Genomic DNA, 22724 nt, shown 5'->3' with positions numbered 1-22724 from the left:
GAGAGCAGTGCCCTTCCCTCCGGACAGCAGGCCCAGCTGGCGAGAAAAAGCTGCGAGGCAGACCAAAGGCCAATGCGATTTGGAGAGAGTGAGCGCGCCACAGCCCCACACGGCAGGGCTCATCGGCCCGGGAATTTCACAACGTGATCGACCTGCTAAGGGCTCCAGCGGGTGGGTGAGGTCAGCAGCAGTGAGAGGGGGTGCTGGGGAAGCCGCTGCAGGGGACAGGAGGCACGTGGCTGGATGGGAGGAAGGAATCGTTGGCCTGAGGCTTCTCAACAAAATCTCCCAAACCAAAAAGCCAAGTCTTTGTTATCAAAGACTGAAACACACAGAACAGAACAGAGCATCCAAGGGTTGTGGGACGACGACAATGGGGAACATGCCTGGGGGGGCATGCGCAGCGGTTGCTCAGCTTCAGCGGTGGTCCGTGGGGTGCATGGGGGCTATAGCGGCCCAGAGGCCAGAGGAAGGGGGCACGGCCCAGGGAAAGGGCCCATAGCCCGTTTCCACTCCAGCCTCTCGCTCCCCCTTCTCCGGGTGCTGCCCCTCACAAATCCAGGGGGAGGACACTGGATGGCCTTGGACAACTTGGAGAGACGGCTGCTCCCTCCACATCCCCCTGTGCATCCTGTTTACTGGGAGCAGAGGCGGAGCAGGGCCAGGACCTGGGGGCAGGGCGGCCAGGATGGGAGGGCACCTGGCGGTGTTGCAGGCAAAGACCCAGGACCACAGGTGTGTGCGGTGAGCCACATGAACACGCAGGGCTGGTGGACATGGTCAACTCTCACCTCCACACAGCTGTTGCCCTCTGTGGTGAGGCCCGCCTCCATAGCTCTCTGCAGCGGCTCTGCGGCGAGCTCCACTGTGCGCTGAATGTGTTCCAGCATCTGCTTTCTGGCAGGGTCCGTGGTCTCACTCAATTTTGCTGAAAACAGCTACAACCACAAGGAGAAGGCAAACCCGTCAGCTGCTGCCCAGCACACCCGCCTGCAGCCTGACCGAGCAGGGGAGGCTGGCATCTCCCACTGCCACCTGGGTCCTTCAGGTGCTGTCCAGGCTTCGCCTCCAGGGGCAGGTGGGAGCTGAGACCAAGGCCCTGGCCTGGGCAGTCTCTGTCGTGGGCCTCTGTGTCTCTGGTGTAAAGTGGGCTTGAGAAGTTTTCCTAAGGCTGTGCTAGGGATTACACAAGGTGACAGGCATCCTTGGAGACTTAGAGGGCCTCCCTCATGAAGGTGCCACAGCCTGGTGGGCCCTCCCACCGTTGCCCAAAAGACTGCTAATCTCTAATTCTACTCCTATTTTATCTTCTAGAGATAAAAGTCCATAAACATACCAGTGATTATTGATGCAATTATCAAAGGTAGTAATTACCATTAAAGAAGAGAAAACTTCATCTAGTCTCACTAGATAAAATGATATGCAATACAAATGTTTGTAATACTGTTATTTGAAATGAAAATAGTAACTGCATGCAAATAATAGAACTAATTTCTTCAGATAATTCAGAGACTCTCTAGTGTAGTTGATTTTAAGAAGCTCAGCTCAGCTTCTGCACCTCAGTCAAAAGTACTTGATTTGGCTGTGACCCTGATGTGGATGACAACAGCCATGCCAGAGATGCCTCATGTGCAAGTTTAGGTCAGAGGCACAGTGACACACACGGGCAGGAACAGCCACCCAGGCCATGCCCAGCTGCAGGGGCCTTTCTTGGTAACCTTTCCCACAGGGCAGGGGCTGTACCCATGGCAACTTCGGTGCCCCTGCAGGAGCTGGCATTCGTCCTGGACACTGTGAAGCCCTCCAGGGATGGCACTGCCCTGGGGACACAGGTGTGAATGGCTACGGGCCGCGGAAGGAGCAGAGGAGAGGAGGGGCAGGGCCCACCTTCAGGGCCGCGTGGACATCATCCAGGAGCTGTGCGGCCTGGGGCTGCCTCTCCCGATACCGGTCAAACAAGTGGTTCTGCCGGGCCCTCCTGATGATCTGGAGGAGAAAGGGGGGCAGTCACGCTCGGAGCCGCGCCCCTCACCACACAGCAGGCAGGCAGGCAGGAGCAAATACTGCCCTCCATTCCCTACCACCCAGCCGTCTGGGGCCGAGCCTTTGCTCATGTGACCTTTCTGGTGTTGAGGAAACAAGCGCGTGCCCCCAGCTTTCTGTGCAGGGCTACACACAAATGTCGGGCTACCGCAGGTCCCACGAGGCACAGTTAGTGTTTAATCAACCTGGTCCCTGAACATGCAGGTTTCTAACAGCTTCTAACATTTAGAGACATGGGAGTGTCCTTTGGATGAGCTGTTCATCGGGGGATGCAAATAATGGTTCTCAGGTGGAGGTCTGAGCTGGCCAGCCTCCTTGTTATTTACTTATCTGAGAATCACGTCCTCCTTCCTACCATCTGCTGTAAGCTGTCTGCTCCAGAACTCCTTACCTTATCATCAATATCTGTGATGTTCATGCAGTAGAAGACGTCATACTTGAAGTAGTCCCTAAGCACTCTTCTCAGGATGTCGAACGAGATGTAGGACCTAAAGCAACAGTAGGCAGACCTTCCAGATCGCGTGCTACGCCCATGCCACGGAGCAGGCAGCTGCCAGGGAAAGGACTCTGGGGCACCTCCCCCAAGGCCTGCTGCTCTCCGCCCAAGGCCCTGCTGCCACGGGGGAGCCCCAGGTCTGAGTGCCAGGGAAACCCAGCACCTGGGCACTCACACCAGAGCCACAGGTGCATGGGGAGGTGCAGGGTACAGCCGGGGATTTGGGGCTGGAGCATTGTTCCTTTTGGCTAGCAGTGTTCTCTAGTTTTTCTACAGTGAGTACATATTACTCACAGAGTGGAAATGCTATTTGAGAGAAGGAAAATCAGTGTTGGTCTGCCCTTCAAACTGCAGCAGCTGGCACAACCCGAGGCCGAGGGACACGTGTGCGGGAGCCGGCAGGCCTACCTGGCGTGGCCCATGTGAGATGCATCGTAAACGGTCGGACCGCAGCAGTACCATGTCACCCTTCTCCCATTTTGAGGTAGAAACACGTCCTTTGTTAGAAACGAAGGGGTAACAATCACAGGAACACAAGAGGCCTGCAGAGGGCCCCTGAATCTGCAGCAAGTCGCTGCCACAGTCCAAGGACCGCTTGGCTTTACTGAAGAGTCACACACGCTTGGCCGGGGCCTGTCAGACTCCCGATGGCACGTCTCCGTGCAGGGAGGGGCCTGGGCGCACAGGCCCCTCCTCCCTAGGGTTCTACTCCTGTGCAGGCCGGCAGCAGACAGAATGCTGCTTCCCACACAGCAGCTGCTTACACTCACCACATACCCTCTGGGACTCCGGCCCGCCTCAGGGCTGACGGGAGGCAGGTGGCGCGCTCTCCCTTCCACAGATGAGGACACTGATCTCCAGTCGGACCAGGTCCGCCTGCCTGGAAGGGCTGGGCTTGGAGGCCACGACTGCCCAAATCGAAGCCCTGTTAGCAGTTGGCTGCATGCCACCCGCCGAGTGTCCACAGTCCTAGACCAGTTAGGGGCTCTAGTCACCAACTAGGTGCAGAAGGGGGACAGTCTCCCTGCCCACCGAGTGTGCTCACTGGTGAGAATCCAGCCCTAGAATCCAGCTGGAGCCCTTTCCTGAACCTCTGGCTTCCATGGCTGCTGAGCAGAACAAGCCCAGCAAAGCCATGATTAGGAACCAGTCCTGCTCCTTCATACCCGCTCGGCTCCTGACAGCTCAAGCAGGCCTGCCACTGCCCGGTGTTCCTGACTGGCACTGCCACATCTGCAGCCACCTTATGTCCTCTGACAGCATGCCAACATCCGGCCTGGCTCTGAGTGCCCACAGGCATTCACACCCGGGCGGGGCCCAAGAACGCACAGGGGGCTGCGGGCCTTGGACTAGTGGGCGGGCTGGGACACAGTATCCCGAGTTTGAGAGGACTGCACTGCCCCGGCCACACAGGGACCCATGTGAGCAGCTGAAGGCTTTCCACCTGGACTTGGGGGAACTCCAGAGCCCTGTGCAAGGAACAGCTTTGTGCCTGGAAGGGCAGGAGGCTCACAGGGGCCGTCTCTGCACCCGCTCCCCATGGGCTCCCTCCTACCTTGCTCCGAGTGAGGCTGTTGTACAGGCGGAGCTTGCATGACTCGGACCCGGATGGAGGAGACCACTGAGGCTGTGCCCGCCGGCCTTTACCTGCAAGGGTAGAGAGAGCAGCTAGGTCATGGGAAATGCAAATGTAAGTTACCACCCTAAAGACTGTTTTTACAATGGAAATAGCGTTTACAGTGAAATACTGCACAGTGTTAAACAATGTGGCACTGTCAGCATCGCCCGTGTCAGACCAACTGCTGCGCTGCTTGGTGTCACTGCCTCTCTGCGCGCAGCACTGGCCCTACCACAACCCGACACCCTGTGCGGCTCAGGAGGCCCATCACATCCTTCAAACACGGGCCCTCATGCTGCTGTGGGTCCAGTGGAGGCACAGGTCCTGCATGGGTGGGTCACGCTGCTGGACTATGACGCAGTTTATAGCTCAGCGACCCCTGCCTCCCCTGGGAGGACAGCCCTCTGTGGAGGCCTTGCAGGGCTGGCCGCATCCAGGCGCAGCAGAGACCAGGCCAGGAACAGCTGCTGGGCTGAGGCCTTGGAAGTCAGCAGGAACAGCCCTGGCCCCCCTCCACCAGCAGGTGAGCGGAAGGAGCCTCAGTTCTGGTCCCTGTCCCTGCAGCGCGCAGGTGGCTCCGTGCCCAATTCTGACGCAGACGCCGCCTCTGCTGCCGGCTTTGAGTTATCAGCCCCTGACCGCCTCTGGGAGGAGCTGGGGAGGCTCCCTGCTCCTGCCACCACCCCTGTCCCCTCCGGAGTGGGTGTCCTGGGCGCTCCCTTCCGGACTCTCAGGGGCTGCTCCAGGCCCACACTCCCAGCCAGACAAAGGGCAGTCCTCAGGCAGCCCGTGTTCTGAGTGCCTGGGGTGGGGGTGGGGGGTGGCTCCGGCCTGGCCAGGAATAGCCCAAGGCCAGTACTCATGCCCCATGGGCATCTGGCCACCTTGCCACCAGCCCAAGGCTCCGCTCCTGTGCCGGGAACCCAGCTGTCCCCTCAGGCCCCACTCAGTGCCAGCTTTGTGCCATGCTCACTGTGTCCAGGATGGCCTAGCGGGAAGCCCGGCATGCCTGCTCCTGTCTGGCCAAGCAGGACGAGCTGGTCACTGCAGCTCCCTCTGCCCACTTCCTGCCCCCTCCCGCCTTGGCCGCTGTGTCTGCACAGATTTGTCCTGCGCCAGACCCCACACGGGCCTCCTTTGAATCTACGAGGAAGGCAGCCAGTAGACCACTGCCCATCGGGAGTCACAGGGAGTCAGTCCTGGGCTCTGTCACCTGCCCAAGGCGGCCAGTCAGCCACATGGAGGGCGCACGTAGCTGACAGCAAAGGGGACAGGGAGGAAGGCACGTGCATATGAGAGTGGGCATGTGCGTGTGTGTATGCACTCGCACACAAGCAGGGAGTGGGCAACTGGAGGGGCGGGGGGCAGACGGTGCAAACAGGAGCCCCTTACTCTAGGTAAGCACCAGCAAACTGAGGTGGCCCCAGAACCAGGGCATCAAACATCACATGCTTATAGGGCCAGAAATGCGCCTCATGGGCTCATTTTAAATGCAGCCAACATCCCCAAAGGAAACAATCCATGATTTAATGACTCTCCACGTGCCATTTATGACTCCATCTGTCTCCTCCCTAAGGCCCTGTGACTCCGAGACACAGACAGGGCTGTCATCTGGGACAACTGGGGATGCCGGCTCGAGCTGGCACGCACACCAATGAGAACCAGATGCCTGCAGGCGAGTGCTCGCCCTGCTGGGCAGGAAGCCTTGGCTGGCCTGCCTGGACGGGGCTGAGGGTGCAACCTGGGAGGCCTGGCCGGCAGGCGCTGTAATACAACACCTGGGCGTTCTGGTGCCATGAAGGGCTGCACCTGATGCCCAGCTGGCATACACAACCTCCTATTTGCAAGAGGGGAGGCCATGGAGCTACTGCACAAAGACCCTTGATTTAATAAGAAAACTGTTCTCTGGCGCCCCCTTACATGGCTTAACTGCCCCCACATCCCCACGCACCAACAGGGCCCACCTGCTAGCAAGACTCCCACGCACACTCCACAACCTGACGATTCTGATCCGTGTCCCCATCGCGGCAGTCACCACGACTGTGCCTTACTTTTCTGCTTCGGTTTCTCTCTGAAGCAAGGGACACACGTTCATTCACTCACCACGGGGGCGGTCCTCTCCAGAGCCTGTCCCAGAGCATGCTACCATGGCAACGGGGCCCTGGCCCGACAGAACCACACCTGCGGCAGCTGAAGCCCCATGCACCCCCCGTGAGCTGAGCCCTACAACGAGGTCCTGGGAAGGGTGGCGGGAAAAGGAAGTAGCAGCAGGGTGGGCCAGTCCCCTGCAGCACTGGGCCCCACCCACCTGGGAGGGACTCTGCCCAAGGCCGCGAGGTCATAGGCCGCGGAGCGGGGAGCAGGTCACACCTACGTTCCCGCAGACACACACAGCCAGACCTGCACCTGGCGAGGAGTTTAACATGCCTTCCTCAGTGAGAGCCTGCGCCAGGTTCCTTCCTGGAGGGGAGGGGACAGCGGGTGGCAGAGAGCCCCGGGGAGGAGGGGCGGCGGGCTGAGCGCTGTCCAGGGGGGCCGACGGACCTCTGTGCTGTGGGCAGAGGGGAGGCTGTTGCCACAGGGAGGAGGGAGGTTCCAGGCCCTGGACAGGGGGCTTAGGCAAAGAGGTGGTCCCTCTCCATGTTGAGGGTCTCACGGGAAAGGACACAGTGGGCACAGCCCAGGCACAGGGACTTAGACTGGGGATCAGCAGAGGGGGCAGGGACCAGCCATGCCAGAGGTGTGCCCGGGGCTCATGGCATGCCAGCAGGGAAGGAAGCTCAGCCGGTGGACAGGGTACCAGGGAGTGAGGGGCTGCAAGGGGCAGCGCTCCCACCCAGGAAGGGCCTTCAGAGGCGTGTGAGCTGGGCAGCTGTGTGCTTCCAGCAGCAGTGTGAGGAGGCAGATGCTCGGCTACTGATGCTCTGGGGATGTGCGAGATGGCACTGACTATGAGGGTCCCGGGACCTGCCCGAGGCTGAGGCTGACAGGCAGCAGCACCAGCCCAGCCCCTGGCTTGCAGGCTGGATGACCTAATACGTGCCACGCCTGCCATGCTCTGGGCACGCGAGGTTCCTGGTGGCCCCCTAGCTGGCATAGGGGGTGAGAGCACTTGGAAATGGGAGGAGGCGGGATAATGGCCCCAGTGCTGCTCGGTGCCCGCCTTCCCCTGCTCTGAGTCAGCCGAGAGCAGGCCGGAGCATCCGGGGCCTCGCCGTCCTTCATGTAAGTTAAAGGCATTTGCAGAGCACAGATCCATCTTCAACTCGTGAGGTTGATGGCGTGTGTCCATTCAACAAGGGCCCTCAGTGGAACCCCAGGCAGGCCACAGCTGAGGCTGGGAGCCCCCAAAGGCCACGCTTTGGGAGCGAGGACCAGGGAAAACCTGTCACCACAAACGTCCCCTGGGTCACCATGCTGGGTGCCCAGAGAGGTGACCCACGTCAGTGAAGCCCCCGTCCTATGCTGGGCGGGGGTGGGGGTGGGGTTGCTACAGGGTTACTCAGGAAACTGAACCGCACCCCACTCACCCATTAGAGCAGGCAGAGACCAGGCCACAGTGCAGGGATGGTGGGATGTTCCGGGTGCCCCACCTGAAGGTGTCTGGAAACCCCCCGGCAGGCTGTCCAGCACCCGGCCTGCCCCTCCCATGGACAGAGGTAGGTACCCAAATCCATGGAACTGCCAAGCTGCTTCAGGGCACCAGGCAGTTCACGGACAAACACCCTGGGATTCATCAGAGGAGAAACCACACCGGAACTGCGCCCCTGAGACTTTCCAGTAGTGCCCCCAAAGTACAGGTGCCTGGGGCCCCCAGTGCTCCAGCACTGAGAGGAGCCAGAGCCACGTGAGGTTTCATCTCAAAGCAGAGAAGTGACTTACTTCTGATTCTCAAAAAGTTCAAGGTCAATATTGCTTTAGTATTTAACCACTCTAACTCTGGGGACACATACACTGCAACCTTACAGAAAGGGCAGAGAGAAGAGCCCAGGCAAACCCAAGCCAGGCAAGGACACGTCCACGTTCCTGGGATCCGGCGCCCCTGATGCAGCTCCATGTGAGAGCATGAGCTTGTGGGAGCGGCTCCACGACAGCGGCACGGGGGCCCCGGTACTCAGCCAGCTCCTCGGCGCACCTGAGCCTCGCCTCCATGGGGGGGGGGGGTGCGAGTCAGCCCACCAGGCCACCCTCCTGCACCTGGTGACAGGTGCCTGCCCTGTGGGCTCCTCTGTGGTGCTGCTGCCAGGTGCTGTGCACCTGCACGGCCCTGACCTCGGAGGCGGCTGCTGACAGGAGAGGCCCTAGCAGCTGGGAAATGTTCCAGCTACTCTGCTACTCACTTGCTTGGTGCCCACAGGGCTCGCCTCTGCTGTGGGGGGCGCCCAGGATCGCTTCTACATGCCTGAACCACCGAGCCACGTGGAAGAGGTGTGCGTCAGCGGGAGGGGCCGAGAGCTGCCTGAACACGTCCACGTCTGCCTGGGACAGGGAGTACCCCTGGATATAGCTACGCGTGCTGAGGTGCTCGTTCAGGGCCTGCACCCTGGCTGCCTCGTCACTAATGCTCAGGATGGACCTGTAGTCAGGAGCTGCAAAGACAGAGGCACGTGGTGTCAGTTGGGGGCAGAGGCCTCGGGCAAGAGTCCAGGAAGACATAGGGTCCCGGGTGTCAACCCTTCCCCAGATACGAGATATTCAGAACAGGCAAATCCAGAGGCAGAACAGACAGGTGGTTGCCTGGAACTGGGCAAGAGGGACGGGGAATGATTCGCATGGAGTTTCCACAGTGAGAAGGTTCTGGAACTAGACAGAGGTACTGGTTGCACAATACTGCACTAAATGCCGCTGAAACTGTGCACTTTAAAATGGTGAATTTTATGTCACATGAATTTCACCTCAGTTAAGGAATGCAAACACGCACACACGCAGGACCCCTTTTCGGCTGCTGCACACCTCCCATCCGGGCCCAGAGGGCTGGTGCTGACCAGTTCTGGGAGGGTGCTGGGGTGGGTGCGAACTGCAGAACTCTCGGCCCCACTTTGGGCCCAGCCCCGCGCGGCCGAGGCCATGTTCCCGGGAGGGCAGAGCCCCTGACGTGCCTGCCCAGGGAACAGGCTGTCCAGCCGGCCACTCTTTCCTATGGCAATGACTGAAGGGGGCTGACGGCTGATTCGTACCTCCCACAGCCCAGAGTGACTCTCCCAGGGACGGGAAGGCCACTCCTCTGAAAGGCAACTATCCAGGAGGATGGGCTCCGGGCTCTGCCAGAAGACAGAGCGCCACTTCAGTGACTGCGGCCAGTGGACACTGCTGGCCGCAGCAGCCTCGGTGATCACCGGCCCTTTGTGATTTTCACCTTCCTGGTTCTACGGACCCTCCCCGCCCTCCCCCTCCCTTTAGTGCGCCTGCCGCTGTCACCCCTGCACAGAGTTGGAGTAACACCTGTTCTCACCGCTGTAACTGATGTCTGGCTGGTTTCTCTCTGGCTTGAGGGCCTCAGGAGCCAGGGCTGCCCCCAGACCTAAGCAGGAGGGCACAGCAGGAGGACAGAGGTGAGTCAGGGGACACCAGGCCTCTGGCTGTGGGAAGGAGCCTGAGACGGTGAGTCTGAGCCACCCATGAGCCATGCTCCTAATCTCGGCTGTTCCACTTTAGTTCCCCGAGGGAACGGTGGAAAGAGGGCCAGTGTTGCTTCCTTCCCCACAGATGCCCTGGGCTCGGGATGCGCTTGGCCTGGGGGGGCAGCTCAGGGTGGGCGTGTGGGTCCCTCCTGCTCTGCCAGGTGCAGCTTCCCTTCTGGCACAGGGCAGAAGCCCAACACGCGAGCTCCTCCAAGCAAGTCACTGGGTTGTAGTGCTGGTCCCTCCATGGGACAGGGAGGGGACGGGGACCTACACAGCTGTGCCCACCAGTGCCCCCGCCCCTCTTCTCCCTGCCCAGCAGGGCAACAGGAAAGGCACTCCACCACGCCCACACAGGCCTGACAACAGACCGCACAGCGTCTGGGGGAGCCACACGCACACAAAGCCCTTTGTACTCTTGTTTCCGCTGTGGGGAAAGCCCCTCATTCAGGTCCTGCCAATTCCCACTTCTGGACAGAGCCACCAGCCAGAAACCAATAGAAGAATGAAAGCCTGCAGCATCTTCCAAGGGGCTGCAGGTCAACTATCCGGGTTCTTGGGCTGCCCTGACCTCACCTGCAGGGAGGCGTGGGCACCAAGGGGAGAAGTCTTCCCTGAGCTCTCAGGCAGATGCTATGCTTAAGACACAGGCTTCCCTCCCCACTGCACCCCAGGGGGGTTCCAGCACAGGGCGCATCTCATACAAGGACAGCCGCCCACTCACTGTGGCCACCAGGTGCTGCTGCTCTGCACACCCTTCCCACCATCTGCAAATTAGCCCCAGGAACACCCACAGCGGACAACAGTCCGAGGCTCCACCTGCAAGGATACTGGGACCTGGCCCCTCCCTCCCCAAGACCCTGGGGGCAGGCCCTGGGCAGGAACTGCTCTGCACGCGGCCAGGGCAGCCTGCTAAGAAGGGCCAGGGCTCAGCCTTCCTGTAGCCCGCCCCCAGCTCACAGCAGAGAGTGTCCCAGAGTGCAGCACCAGGGATGGGCTGGGGTGTCTGGCGCCTCGGCCGGCAGGCCCTCCCCCACAGCACCCAGCACCCAGGCCTTGTTAAGGCTGCAGCTGCTTTTAATCCCCAAGCATGCTCAGCGGGAGCCACGCTGCTGCCTGAAGGCACACCTCCCGGGGGCGCAGCTTTTGATGCAAGCCAGTCCTACAAGGAGAACATCAACTCTGGAACTGTCAAAGGAAGAGATCGTCAAAGGTGGCCGGTGGGCGGGGGACGGTGTGGTCCTGGGGCGATGCTGCCCCCAGCTTCCTCCCTTCCCTGCTGTGGCGGTGAGGGCTGTTCCAGGTAGGGCAGCGCCTTCTGCTGCGCTCTGGGGAGCAGCCCCTGGGACAGCAGTGCTGACAGGAACTGCCCTCCTCCCGCTAAAGGTGAAACCCAGGGAGAAGGGAGGCAGCGCCTGCCAGGGCATCCTGGGCCCCAGGACCACCTAAGGGAACACAGACAGGAGCTGCCCCCAGTTTTTCTGCACGGCATGTTCCTTCCCAGGAACTTCTGTTCTCCGGGGGCACCTGCCCCCAGCAGCACCCCTCGACTATGCGGAGGAGAACGACGCCCACCAGAGATGATGCAGAGGCCCTGCCAGAGATGCAGAGAGCCGGCGCGGGCCACATGTGGGCTTTCGGGAGCGGTGCCCCTTGCACGTGTAAAGGAATGCAGGAAACACCCTAGAGCGAGAGCCACCCAGTTTCCATACCCTAAGGGGGATGAAACTCGCGGGGATGAAACTCGTGACAAGACGTTAAGGGATGCTCGTGCAAAGGTCAGACAAGCGGCGGGTCCCCGTTTCAACTTTATTGGTTAAAGCATGGGGTGTGTTTTAACTTCATTGGTTGTGGTAATGTATGAGCGTTGGTGTACTGGCTGTGGAAATCCTATATAATCTATACCTAAAGTTGCTTGGGGGTCAACAGCTCGGACTTGACCTGCGTGTCAGGGGAGGTGCTGTCGGCCCCAGCTAGCTGGCTGAATAAAGACTTTGTTTGGATTTACATCTCCGTGCCTGCGTGGCTTGTTCTCTGGAGAAGCCCCGGAGTCCCGAACCCTAACATTTTGGGGGCTCGCCCAGGATCCGAGCGACTTCCCGGAGAACAAGGGACAGCTGGAGGCAAGGTCTGATTGTCCGGACGGGGCAGTGTAATTCGAGGTTTGCCCCCTCGTGTCTGCATAAATCCAGTATAAAGCGGGAGTCGCCATCCCGTGTCTGGTCTCGGGTTAGTGATCCCGAGTAAGGAAGTCCGGGTTGGTAGTCCCGGCCCCCAGGTTAGCGACCCTGGGTGAAGCCCAGGTAACCAATCCTGGCCCTAAGGTCCGAGTGATTCGGCCTTAGGAAGGGAAGTCCGATCGGCAGGAACCTGGCGCCCGAGGAGGAAAGGATAGAGCTCGTCACCCTGCGGCAGTCCAAGGGGACGCCTTTCGGGAGAATCACAAGAGTTTTTGAGGATCCTGAAAGTGGTGAGTGTGGTGCACACCAGAGTGAGAGAAGGACCGGTCCAAGCAAGTGCGATCAAATGTGGTGTGTGTTTGCTGTTATTGTTGATTGTTTTATTGTGTATTGGTTTATATTTCCTTTTGCGCTTTTCCCTTTAAGTTTCTCTTACTCTGAGGCTCTCCTGTTCATGTTCTCTCCGTTCCTCCTTTCTGCCACTAAATCATTCCCCTGCGGGCACGGGTCGGGCAATTAAGAGCCATTAGGGCGCCTGCCGCTGGAAGACTCCCATGACAGGATAAGGGGGTCACAGCCGCGAATCCCAGATAAATTCGCGTCCCCCGCAGAAGAAAAACTGTGCAACGACAGGCACCCGTCCACAAGCACATACACCAGTCATCATCTTGTTTAAAGTGGCACTTCTACTATTCGCCTTTTGTCTTCCTTGCATTATTCACCATGGGCCAGACTCAGGCTACTCCTAAAGGTCTGATCCTTTCCCACTTTCCGAAGGTCAAGGAACAGGCCCTAAACATGAGTCTTAGTATCAAGAAAAGTAAGCTTGATACCTTTTGTTCAGCCGAGTGGCCCTCCTTTGGAGTAGGCTGGCCGACCCAGGGGTCTCTTTCCCTGGACCTTATTGTCAAGGTCAAGGCCGTCATCTCCCGGCCAGACCCTGAGGGCCACCCTGACCAGCTTCCCTATATTCTTGTCTGGGAAAATTTGGCCGAAAATCCCCCTTCCTGGCTGAGGCCTTTTTTGGTGGGGAAATTTCACACTGACCCACTAAAAACCCCCGTCTTAGTTGCCCCTGTCATAGAGGAAGATCTAAAACCCCCTGATCATAGGGCCAGAAACCCTGTGTGCCCGAGTGCGCCGCCTATTCTCCCTGACAGTTCCCCCCTCTACCCCCCTCTGCTGATTGAGCGGCCACCCCCGTATGCAGGAGAAGGGGGTGAAGCTGCCGGAGGGGTAGAGAACGAGGTTGGGGGGCCCAGCAGGGATCTGGCGGCCACAGCTTCCCCAGACTCTTCAGCAGGAGAAGGCAGGAGGCCGGAAAGAGCTTCCTCATGCTCTCCCGCCCTGGCTCCACGCTGGGTGCCAGTAGAGCGGGAGGAATGCAGTTGAGGCCTCGAGGGGCGAGGGAGCAAGAAGGGGAGGCCCCCTCCTCCACCTCAGAAGAAGCAGTGCCGGTTCTGCCCGTGCGTGCCATCGGTGCAGGCGGTCCGGGCAGAGCTCAGCAATATCAATATTGGCCCTTTTCATCTAGTGACCTTTATAATTGGAGGACTCAGAACCCTCCCTTCTCGGAAGACCCCAAGTGTCTTATAGGTCTGGTAGAGTCCATTATGTTCACCCATTGTCCCACATGGGACGACTCCAGCAGTTGCTCCGCACCCTCTTCACAACGGAAGAGCGAGAGCGAATCCTCAATGAGGCCAGGAAAAATGTCCTCGGAGAAAATGGAAGACCTACTACCCTCCAGCCCATCATTGACGAGGCGTTTCCACTTACAAGCCCAACCTGGGACTTCGGGACTGCAGAAGGTAGGGAGCGTCTCCGGGTCTACCGCCAGACTCTGATGACTAGGTTAGACGGCCCACTAACCTAGCTAAGGTAAAAACTATTGTTCAGGGAGAAAAGGAAAGCCCGGCCGCGTATCTGGAGAGGCTGTTTGATGCTTACAGGCAATATACCCCCATAAACCCAGAGGCAGAGGAACACAGATCAGCTGTAGTCCTCTCATTCATCAACCAGGCAGCCCCCGATATCCGGAGGAAACTCCACAAGCGGGATGACCTAGGAGAGATCTCTATTAGAGAAATGCTGCAGCAAGCGGAGAAAGTCTTCAATGCTAGAGAGACTCCGGAAGATAGGGAAGAAAGGCTGAAGAAAGAGAAATGGGAAGTGCAGGAGAGAAATAGGAAGGAAGACAGAGAATTTCAGAAGAGGGAGAACAAGAAGCAGAGAGAGGAGATGGCTAGGATATTCTTAGCTGGAGTAGAGGGGAGCCCTAGATCTCCTCGAAGAAAGGGGCCCCGCCCATCCCGGCTAGGACGAGATCAGTGCGCCCTGTGTAAGGGACATGGGCACTGGAAAAGAGAGTGCCCCAAAAGGAAGGAACAAGGAGGAGGGAACCCCGTTAAGACCCTGCACCTAGGAGAGGAAAATTGACGGGGACGGGACTTGGCACCCCTCCCCGAGTCCTGGGTAACCGTGTGTGTGTGGAGGGGACTCCTATTGGGTTCATGGTAGATACGGGGGCACAGTATTCAGTTCTCAACCAAGCCCATGGTCCCCTAAACCCAAGACGCACAAGTGTAGTCCAGGGAGTAACAGGGTCCAAGAAATGTGCCTGGACTACTAATAGAAAAGTGGACCTAGGAAGACATCAGGTCTCTCACTCATTCCTGGTTGTACCCAAAAGCCCCGCACCGTTACTGGGCAGAGACTTATTGACCAAGGTGGGGGTGCGCCTTCATTTTGAACCCGAAGGGATAAAGATCATGGACAGAGAAGGGCAGTCCCTACAACCAGTGCATGTGCTAACCCTATCCCTAGCTGACGAGCATCGCCTGTTTCAGGCAGATCAAGAAAAGGGGGGCCAGGGAGAAATAGACTCTTGGTTGCAGAAGTTCCCTTCTGCATGGGCTGAAACCGGAGGAATTGGTCTCGACAAACACCTGCCTCCAGTTGTTGTTCAGCTCAAAGCCGCGGCCCTGCCCATCCGAGTCCGGCGGTATCCAATACCGGAAGAGGCTAGGAGAGGGATAGCACCCCATATCCACAGACTGTTAGAGGCTGGAGTCCTTAAATGTTGCCAATCTGCATGGAATACGCCCCTGCTTCCAGTAAGGAAGCCTGGCGGCAGAGAATACCGACCGGTGCAAGACTTACGAAAGGTTAATGAAAGGATCGAGGACATCCACCCCACAGTGCCCAACCCTTACACCCTGCTCAGCCACCTGCCACCCTCACATGTGTGGGATACTACTCTGGACCTGAAAGATGCCTTCTTCAGTATCCCCCTTTCTGAAGTTAGTCAGCCTTTGTTTGCCTTTGAGTGGCAGGAACCAGGGGGAGGAAGAAACGGGCAGCTTACCTGGACCAGACTGCCACAGGGCTTCAAAAACTCTCCCACTTTATTCAATGAAGCCCTAAGCCAGGACCTGGAGCCCTTTCGCAGGAGCCACCCCCGCGTGACACTGCTGCAGTATGTGGATGACTTGTTGCTGGCCACAGAAACCCGTGAGGAGTGCGAAGAAGCCACGGGGAACTTGTTGGCTGAACTAGGTGAACTGGGATATCGAGCCAGTGCCAAGAAAGCCCACATCTGTCAAAGGTCAGTGATCTACCTGGGGTACAAAATATCTAACGGAGCCAGGTGGCTAACGCCGGCCATGAAACGAACTATTCTGACTATCCCTGTCCCTTCCTCACCCCGGGGAGTGAGGGAATTTCTTGGCTCCGTCGGGTTCTGCAGGCTCTGGATTCCAGGGTACGCAGAAATAGCCCCACTGCTATATGAGGCGACCAAAGAAGGGCAGGGCTGGCGATGGACTCAAGAACAACAAGAAGCTTTTGACAGACTGAAAGAAGCTCTCCTCCGGGCCCCCGCCTTATCTTTGCCAGACCCCGAAAAACCCTTCATCCTGTTTGTAGATGAAAAGAAGGGAGTGGCTAAAGGAGTCCTGGCTCAGCAGCTGGGCCCGTGGAAGAGACCTGTGGCCTATTTGTCCAAGCGGCTGGACCCAGTGGCCTCTGGGTGGCCACCTTATCTGCGTATCCTAGCGGCCATCGCTCTACTGGTAAAAGAGGCAGACAAGCTCACTTTTGGCCAGAACTTGGGAGTAACAGCCCCACATACTGTGGAGGGGATCCTGAGGCATCCTCCAGGAAAATGGATGACGAATACAAGACTCACCCACTACCAAGGGCTCCTACTGGATTCTCCACGAATTGCCTTCTCCGACCCTGTGACCTTAAATCCTGCCACCCTTCTGCCGGACCCAGATCTGTCGACCCCCATCCATGACTGTAGAGACATCCTCTCCGGAATTATCCAGATGCGAGCAGACTTGAAGGACACACCATTACCAAACTGTGAGCTAAATTGGTACACAGATGGGAGCAGCTTTGTGCAGGAGGGGGTCAGGAGAGCAGGGGCAGCGGTGGTAACCCACGAGGGAGAAGTAGTCTGGAGCGCAGCCCTGCCCCCTGGCACCTCAGCACAGAAGGCGGAACTTATTGCTCTTGCTGAGGCCCTGGAGAGAGCGGAAGGCAAGCGGGCCAACATCTACAGATAGCAGGTATGCCTTTGGCACTGTCCATGTCCACGGTGCCATTTACCGGGAAAGAGGATTCCGCTCCGCAGAAGGAAAGGAGCTGAGGAATCTACAAGAAGTCCAAAGATTACTGGCTGCTATTGAAAAACCAAAGGCAGTAGCAGTTATACATGTACCGGGCCACCAACCAAAGAAGACACCTGAGGCCATCGGCAACAAACATGCTGATGCGGAAGCTAGGAGGGCGGCCCTCTCGGACTCCCTTGTACTTGCAGCCCTCGAGGTACCCATACCTGAACTGCCCGTCTTGCCACCCAAACCTGAGTATTCCCCTCAGGATCTTGAGTGGATTAGGAGACAAGTCTCGGGTAAAGTGTTGGAGGAGAGAAATTGGAGTAGGGACCAAGAAGGTAGATTGATCCTGCCAGAAGCATTAGGACAGTACATGCTTGCTAATCTGCATAAGTCCCCCCGTCTAGGCTGGAAAAAACTGCTCAGCCTTTTCCACTCTGCGCAGTTGGTGTTTCCCCACCAGAATGAGGCAGCTCGTCAGATCACGAGAGAATGCAGCAGCTGTGCGAGGCTGAAACCAGCCCCAAGAGGGCCCCACCTGGCAGGTACTCGGGAAAGGGGGAGGGCTCCCGGGAGGAGCTGGGAAACAGACTTCACCAAAGTAAAACCAGGTAAGTATGGGTACATGTATTTGCTAGTTATGGTGGACACCTTCTCAGGGTGGGTGGAGGCTTTCCCAACCAAGCATGAGACAAGCCAGGTAGTAGCAAAAAGATTAATTGAAGAAATTATCCCCCAATATGGGGTCCCTGAAGCCATAGGTTCAGATAACGGCCCGGCTTTTGTTAGCAAGATCCTGCAGGGACTGGCCCAGGCTTTGGGGGTAGATTGGAAGTTACATTGTGCTTATAACCCGCAAAGCTCTGGGCAGGTAGAGAGAATGAATCGGACCTTGAAGGAGACCCTTTCTAAATTGGTATTAGAGACTGGCGGGGACGGGGTGACCCTCCTTCCCTTAGCCATCTTCCGTGCTCGGAACTCCCCCTATGTACATGGTTTAACTCCATTTGAGATACTGTATGGGGCTCCTCCACCCATAACTCAGCGAGTACAGCTTTCCGGGGCAGGGGACCCGGCCCCTGACTACCTGAATGTGCTGCAAGCTCTCGCTAGAGTGCAACAGGAAATCTGGCCCCTGATTAGAGCATATTATGAGGGCGGGAAGATTCCGAGCCCGGAACATGGCATAGTCCCAGGGGACATGGTGTGGGTCAAGAGACACCGAGTGAGGACACTCGAGCCCAGGTGGAAGGGACCTTACGTTGTATTGTTTACCACCCCCACTGCCCTCAAGGTAGATGGTATCGCTCCCTGGGTGCATCACACCCACGTTCGGAAGGTCCTGCCTCATAGGGATCCAGGAGCCCGCGAGGAGGAGTGGAAGGTGCAGCAGCATCCTGCGCATCCTCTAAAACTACACCTAAGCCGAAGATGAAGGGGGTCCTGCTGATAAGCGCCTTAATATGGACTTTCGAGGGAACCACAGCTGTGAAGCTGATTCCAGAACCTGCAGGAAGACCGGGTTTGGGTCCGTCCGGGTTAGATAACCCCTTGTGGGAGATGGTGCAGGCAGTAGCAGAAACTCTAAACCACCCCACTCCCTCCTTCACTGATCCCTGTTGGTTATGCTACCCAGGTTCACCCCCCTTCTATGAGGCAGTTGGGATAAATGGCTCCTACACTATCAACGACTCCTATCCCACTCCTTGGGGCAGGGGACCGAGGGGACTTACGATGGCTCAGGTCTCAATCGCTGGTACGTGTGTGGGCACAGTCCCTACGGCCCAGAGTCAGTTACGCTCCTCCTATAATAACACCACGTGGGAGCCGGGAAAGTGGATTATACCCTCCTTGGGTTGGTGGCTCTGTTCAAAGGCAGGCCTCACCCCGGCCCTATCCACCCTTGTGTTCAATGCTAGCAGTGAGTTTTGTGTGCTCGTGGCCATTCTACCTCGCCTAATATATCATTCTCATGAATCCCTCCTTTCTTTTTGGGAAGAAGTGCCAAGCCCCCACCGGAGAAAGAGGGAGCCTGTTACTGCCCTGACAATTGGGGCCCTCTTCTCCCTAGGGATAGCAGGGGCAGGCGCTGGGGTCGCAGCCCTTGTAACTCAGGAACAGGAGCTTACAGCCCTGAGGCTGGCAATTGATAGGGACCTAGAACAACTCCGAGAGACAATGTCAGACCTGGAGCAATCCCTCACTTCCTTGTCGGAGGTGGTTCTACAGAACCGAAGAGGCCTGGACCTCCTGTTCTTAAGAGAAGGTGGGCTGTGTGCAGCCTTAAAGGAAGAATGTTGTTTCTATGTAGACAAAACAGGTGCAGTAAGAGACTCCCTGGCTAAACTGAAGAAAGATCTAGAGAAGAGACGTAGAGAATATGAAAGTAGCGAAGGATGGTTTGAGTCTTGGTTCAAATACAAACCTTGGTTCGCTACCCTCCTCTCGGCCATTGCAGGGCCACTGGTCATCCTGCTGTTGCTGCTTACGATTGGCCCATGCATAATTAACAGGCTTGTTAGGTTTGTGCGGGAAAGGATTGACACTGTCCAACTTTTAGTCCTTCGTCAAAGGTATCAGGCTCTAGATGCCGCTGTGGAAGATTCCTCAGTTTAGTCAAGAAAAGGGGGGGATGTAAAGGAATGCAGGAAACATCCGAGAGCGAGAGCCACCCAGTTTCCATACCCTAAGGGGGATGAAACTCGTGGGGACAAAACTCGAGACAAGACGTTAAGGGATGCTTGTGCAAAGGTCAGACAAGCGGTGAGTCCCCGTTTCAACTTTATTGGTTAAAGCATGGGGTGTGTTTTAACTTCATTGGTTGTGGTAATGTATGGGCGTTGGTGTAATGGCTGTGGAAATCCTACATAATCTATACCTAAAGTTGCTTGGGGGTCGACAGCTCGGACTCGACCTGCGTGTCAGGGGAGGTGCTGTCGGCCCCAGCTAGCTGGCTGAATAAAGACTTTGCTTGGATTTACATCTCCGTGCCTTAGTGGCTTGTTCTCTGGAGAAGCCCCGGAGTCCCGAACCCTAACACACGGACCCTCCTCGCTCCAGTCTCCCAGCAACCTCTGTGGAGTGCAACCATCGGTGCCAGGACCAGAGCCCAGGAGAGGGAGGGGTCGGAGCAACGACAGCCACTGGCTTCAGGGCCCTCCCACCCCTCAGCCCACTGTGCAGGGGAGAGGCACTCTGGGGGCTCAGCATTCTAGCAGCAGCGCCGGCCCTGGGGACTCGCCGAACGCAGACGGCGGTTACCCTCCACGAGCCGGGTCACAGACCATTTTATTTCCCTCATTTTTCTACAATAGGCATGTGTTATTTTTTAAAAAACGTGTCAAACGTTCTAACCAATATGAGGTAGTGGGGGAACCGCCAGCCTGGCAGGGGGCCTGTGCAGCCCATGGGGCCCCCCCCAGCACACCCCCTGACACCACTCCCCTCCTGAGTAAAAGAGGCTCCGCACAACACACGCCACCTCGTAAAGCTGTGGAGCATTAGCGAAATTACACTTGTAAAAGGTTTACGACGCCAGCTGACACGCAGCCAGTGCCCAGTTTGCCATTATTATTAGAATGGCTCCTGCATTAGTATTACTATCACAACCGCCCCTGGAGTTGTTTACCCAGGGATTACACAGACATTTAAAATGTACCGTCTGGAGAAGCCCAGACCATCAAAAGGGAGGGATGGCTCAGGTGGGGGGCGTGGTGCCCAGGGACACAGGCGGATGACAAGCTTCCAGGTGTCAAACGTGTCTCCAGGAAACAAAACAGGTCAGCTTTCAAGTGGTCCAGGGGCCTGGCCAGAATGCCGTCTGGTGTGGGCCTGCAATGCTGAGGTCATGTAAGAAGCCTCCCCTCCTGAGGGGGCGGCCACTGGGCAGGGCCTCCCCAGGAGCCCGCACGCACGGGGCACCAACCACCAGCTCCATTCAGAAACACGCTGCAGGAGAGATGCCTCCTTCGGGGGACTTCCTAACTGTGGACATGATTATCACAGCACAGAAAGCTGACGTGTTCATAAAACGTTTTCTGAAACTACACGAACTCCAGAACTAGCTGATCGCTCAGCACAGACATGGAAACAAATTCACACCAAATGAGGAACGTGGTCCCGAGGCGAAACGGTACTGCATCGCCTCTCCCTCTCCCCGGCTCCTTCCAGGGGTGCTGAAGCCTGCTCCCGGGGCCCTGCCCTCCTCCTCCCCGCAGCCAGGCTGCCCACGCAGGGGTGGACCTGGGCATCAGCAGCCCCAGCCCTCTGCCATCAGCGTCTGGAGGCTGGCAGTGGGGATTCACACCAGCTCCCAGGGTCCCCGTGTGCTCAGAACCTCGGGCAGCGAGCCAAAGTGTAGTGCAGGCCCCTGTGCAGCAGGTCTGCCTTCCTCAGAGGCCCCCAAGCCGGGCTCTGCGACCCACGCCCCTCACTCACTGCCTGGGCCTCAGCTTGCAGACCAGCAGCACCCAGCCCCGCGGAGCACGCTCCTTCTGCGGATGCTCCTGCGGCCCGGCCGGCCCTACCCTCTGCAGCTGCACTTGTCCTCCACGTGGTCTCCTGCTGGGTGCCCAGCCTGCCCAGGGGCTCTCAGGAAGGGAACTGGAAAAGGCTTCTCACATGCATCCCCCTCAACATGAGAGAGAGGCATGGGCACCCCTGCTCTCCACCACCTGGGGGCAATGCCACCCACTCCCCATGCCCCTCCAGCCCCTGAAGTCCAGTTGTCACTGGGTCATGGGTATCACCAGCCATCATGCTTTGCCCCCGAACCTGGACATGAGTCCTGGGGAATGGCACGGCCGTCTTCCCCTACTGGGCACCTCCAACTCCAATTGCTTATTGCCCACATCAAACCCAGCACCAAGCCTGCTCCTCCCAAGCCAGCGCACTGATGCCTCTGGCCCAGGCCCCCAGGACACTGTCTTGTGTCCTTCCTGGTCTCCTGGCCTCAGGCCACACTCCTACCCTTCCTCCACAGGAGCTGGAGGAGATGATCTTTCCAAAACTCAAAAGCAAGACCTAAATTCCAAGAACGGGTTTAAGGCCCTTGCAGCCCTTGCGCTGTGGACTACCCCAGCCCTCCCCCACTGACCTCAGGAAATTGCTGGAAAACCATGCAGTTGCCCATCTTCCGGCCTTAGCGCAGGCAGCCTTCACTCCCAGGACCCTTGGCATGGGTGGGGTCCTGGCAGTGAAGGCTGCCTGCGCTAAGGCCGGGTGGGCATGGGTGAGGAGGTTTCAGCCTTGGCACTCAAAGCCCACATATGGAGCCTCCCCACCCCCCTCCACTGCCCTGCACCCCCTCAGAAGCAGAGTCCTGGAGGCTCACCAGACCCACATCCCCCATCTCCAGGCTCTGGGACTGGGCTTGGCCAGTATACTGTCTCCTACCACTGCGTCCAGCCAGGCCCAGGAGGGCCTCCCATCTGCTTCCCTACACTCCACCTTGCCCAAAGGATGGCTGGCAGGGGAGGACCCAGCCGAGGCCCTGGCAGATTTTGGAGGCACAGAGGAAGGAGCCTGGGCTCTGAACCACCTCCCCAGAATGGCCCATCCAGCAGCATGTGCACCGAGAAGTGACCGGAAAGGTGCCACCCACGTGGGCCTCGGCCAGGAGCTGGCTGGGCAGCCGCCCCTGCAGCTGTGCACCGCACGGGCTTCCCATTCCCACTGCCCTCACATACCGCCCTGCTGCACGGGAAGCCCGGCCCGGCCACGACCCTCAGCCTTGTTTGCTGCTGTCTGTCCAGGGCCCAGCAATGTCCCACAAAGCAGGGGCTCAAAGCACACCCACTGAGCAGGTAGTGTCAGACCCCTCCTGACAAATCATCTGAACTACTCTGACCATTTCCCACCGTACTCGCAGCTATGACGCTGCCACATGGGCCTTTACTTCCCCATGTCTTTCACAAACCTTTTGGTTCTTAGGACAATCTGCTGCCCTGATGACAAGTGGGGTATCAGATGGAACTGTAGCCACCAAAGGCAGCATGGACACCGGACCACCCCAGGGGCACCATCTCTTACAACTCTCAAAAAGCAGATACTGGGAAACATGGGAACATGAATCCATAGGTGAATCAATATTCGTAGTCTATAACTGTGTTTTCTTCTTTAGAAACACAGCAATGCATACCAGCT

At 57.9% G+C, this 22724-nt stretch overlaps 1 protein-coding gene across 3 annotated transcripts in view; it reads right to left on the bottom strand.

Annotated features, from left to right (window-relative positions):
- The window catches only part of CARS1 (cysteinyl-tRNA synthetase 1), a 125819-nt gene that overhangs the window by 27261 nt on the left and 75834 nt on the right, over window positions 1-22724 (bottom strand). Inside the window, exons 3-8 of one of the 3 annotated variants that reach the window (XM_036875975.2) lie at window positions 8498-8746; window positions 4095-4186; window positions 2948-3036; window positions 2435-2531; window positions 1888-1986; window positions 792-938 (exon numbers count right to left, since the gene is read on the bottom strand). In XM_036875975.2, coding sequence (XP_036731870.2) covers window positions 792-938; window positions 1888-1986; window positions 2435-2531; window positions 2948-3036; window positions 4095-4186; window positions 8498-8746 — 773 coding nt within the window. The remainder of the gene's footprint in view (window positions 1-791; window positions 939-1887; window positions 1987-2434; window positions 2532-2947; window positions 3037-4094; window positions 4187-8497; window positions 8747-22724) is intronic. The other 2 variants (XM_036875976.2, XM_057506720.1) reach the window with 2 other exon arrangements.

This window comes from Manis pentadactyla, chromosome 9, assembly GCF_030020395.1.
Source record: "Manis pentadactyla isolate mManPen7 chromosome 9, mManPen7.hap1, whole genome shotgun sequence".
NCBI lineage: Eukaryota > Metazoa > Chordata > Mammalia > Pholidota > Manidae > Manis > Manis pentadactyla.
Note: the sequence above shows the minus strand (reverse complement) of the source record. Positions and strands in the feature narration are given on the sequence as shown.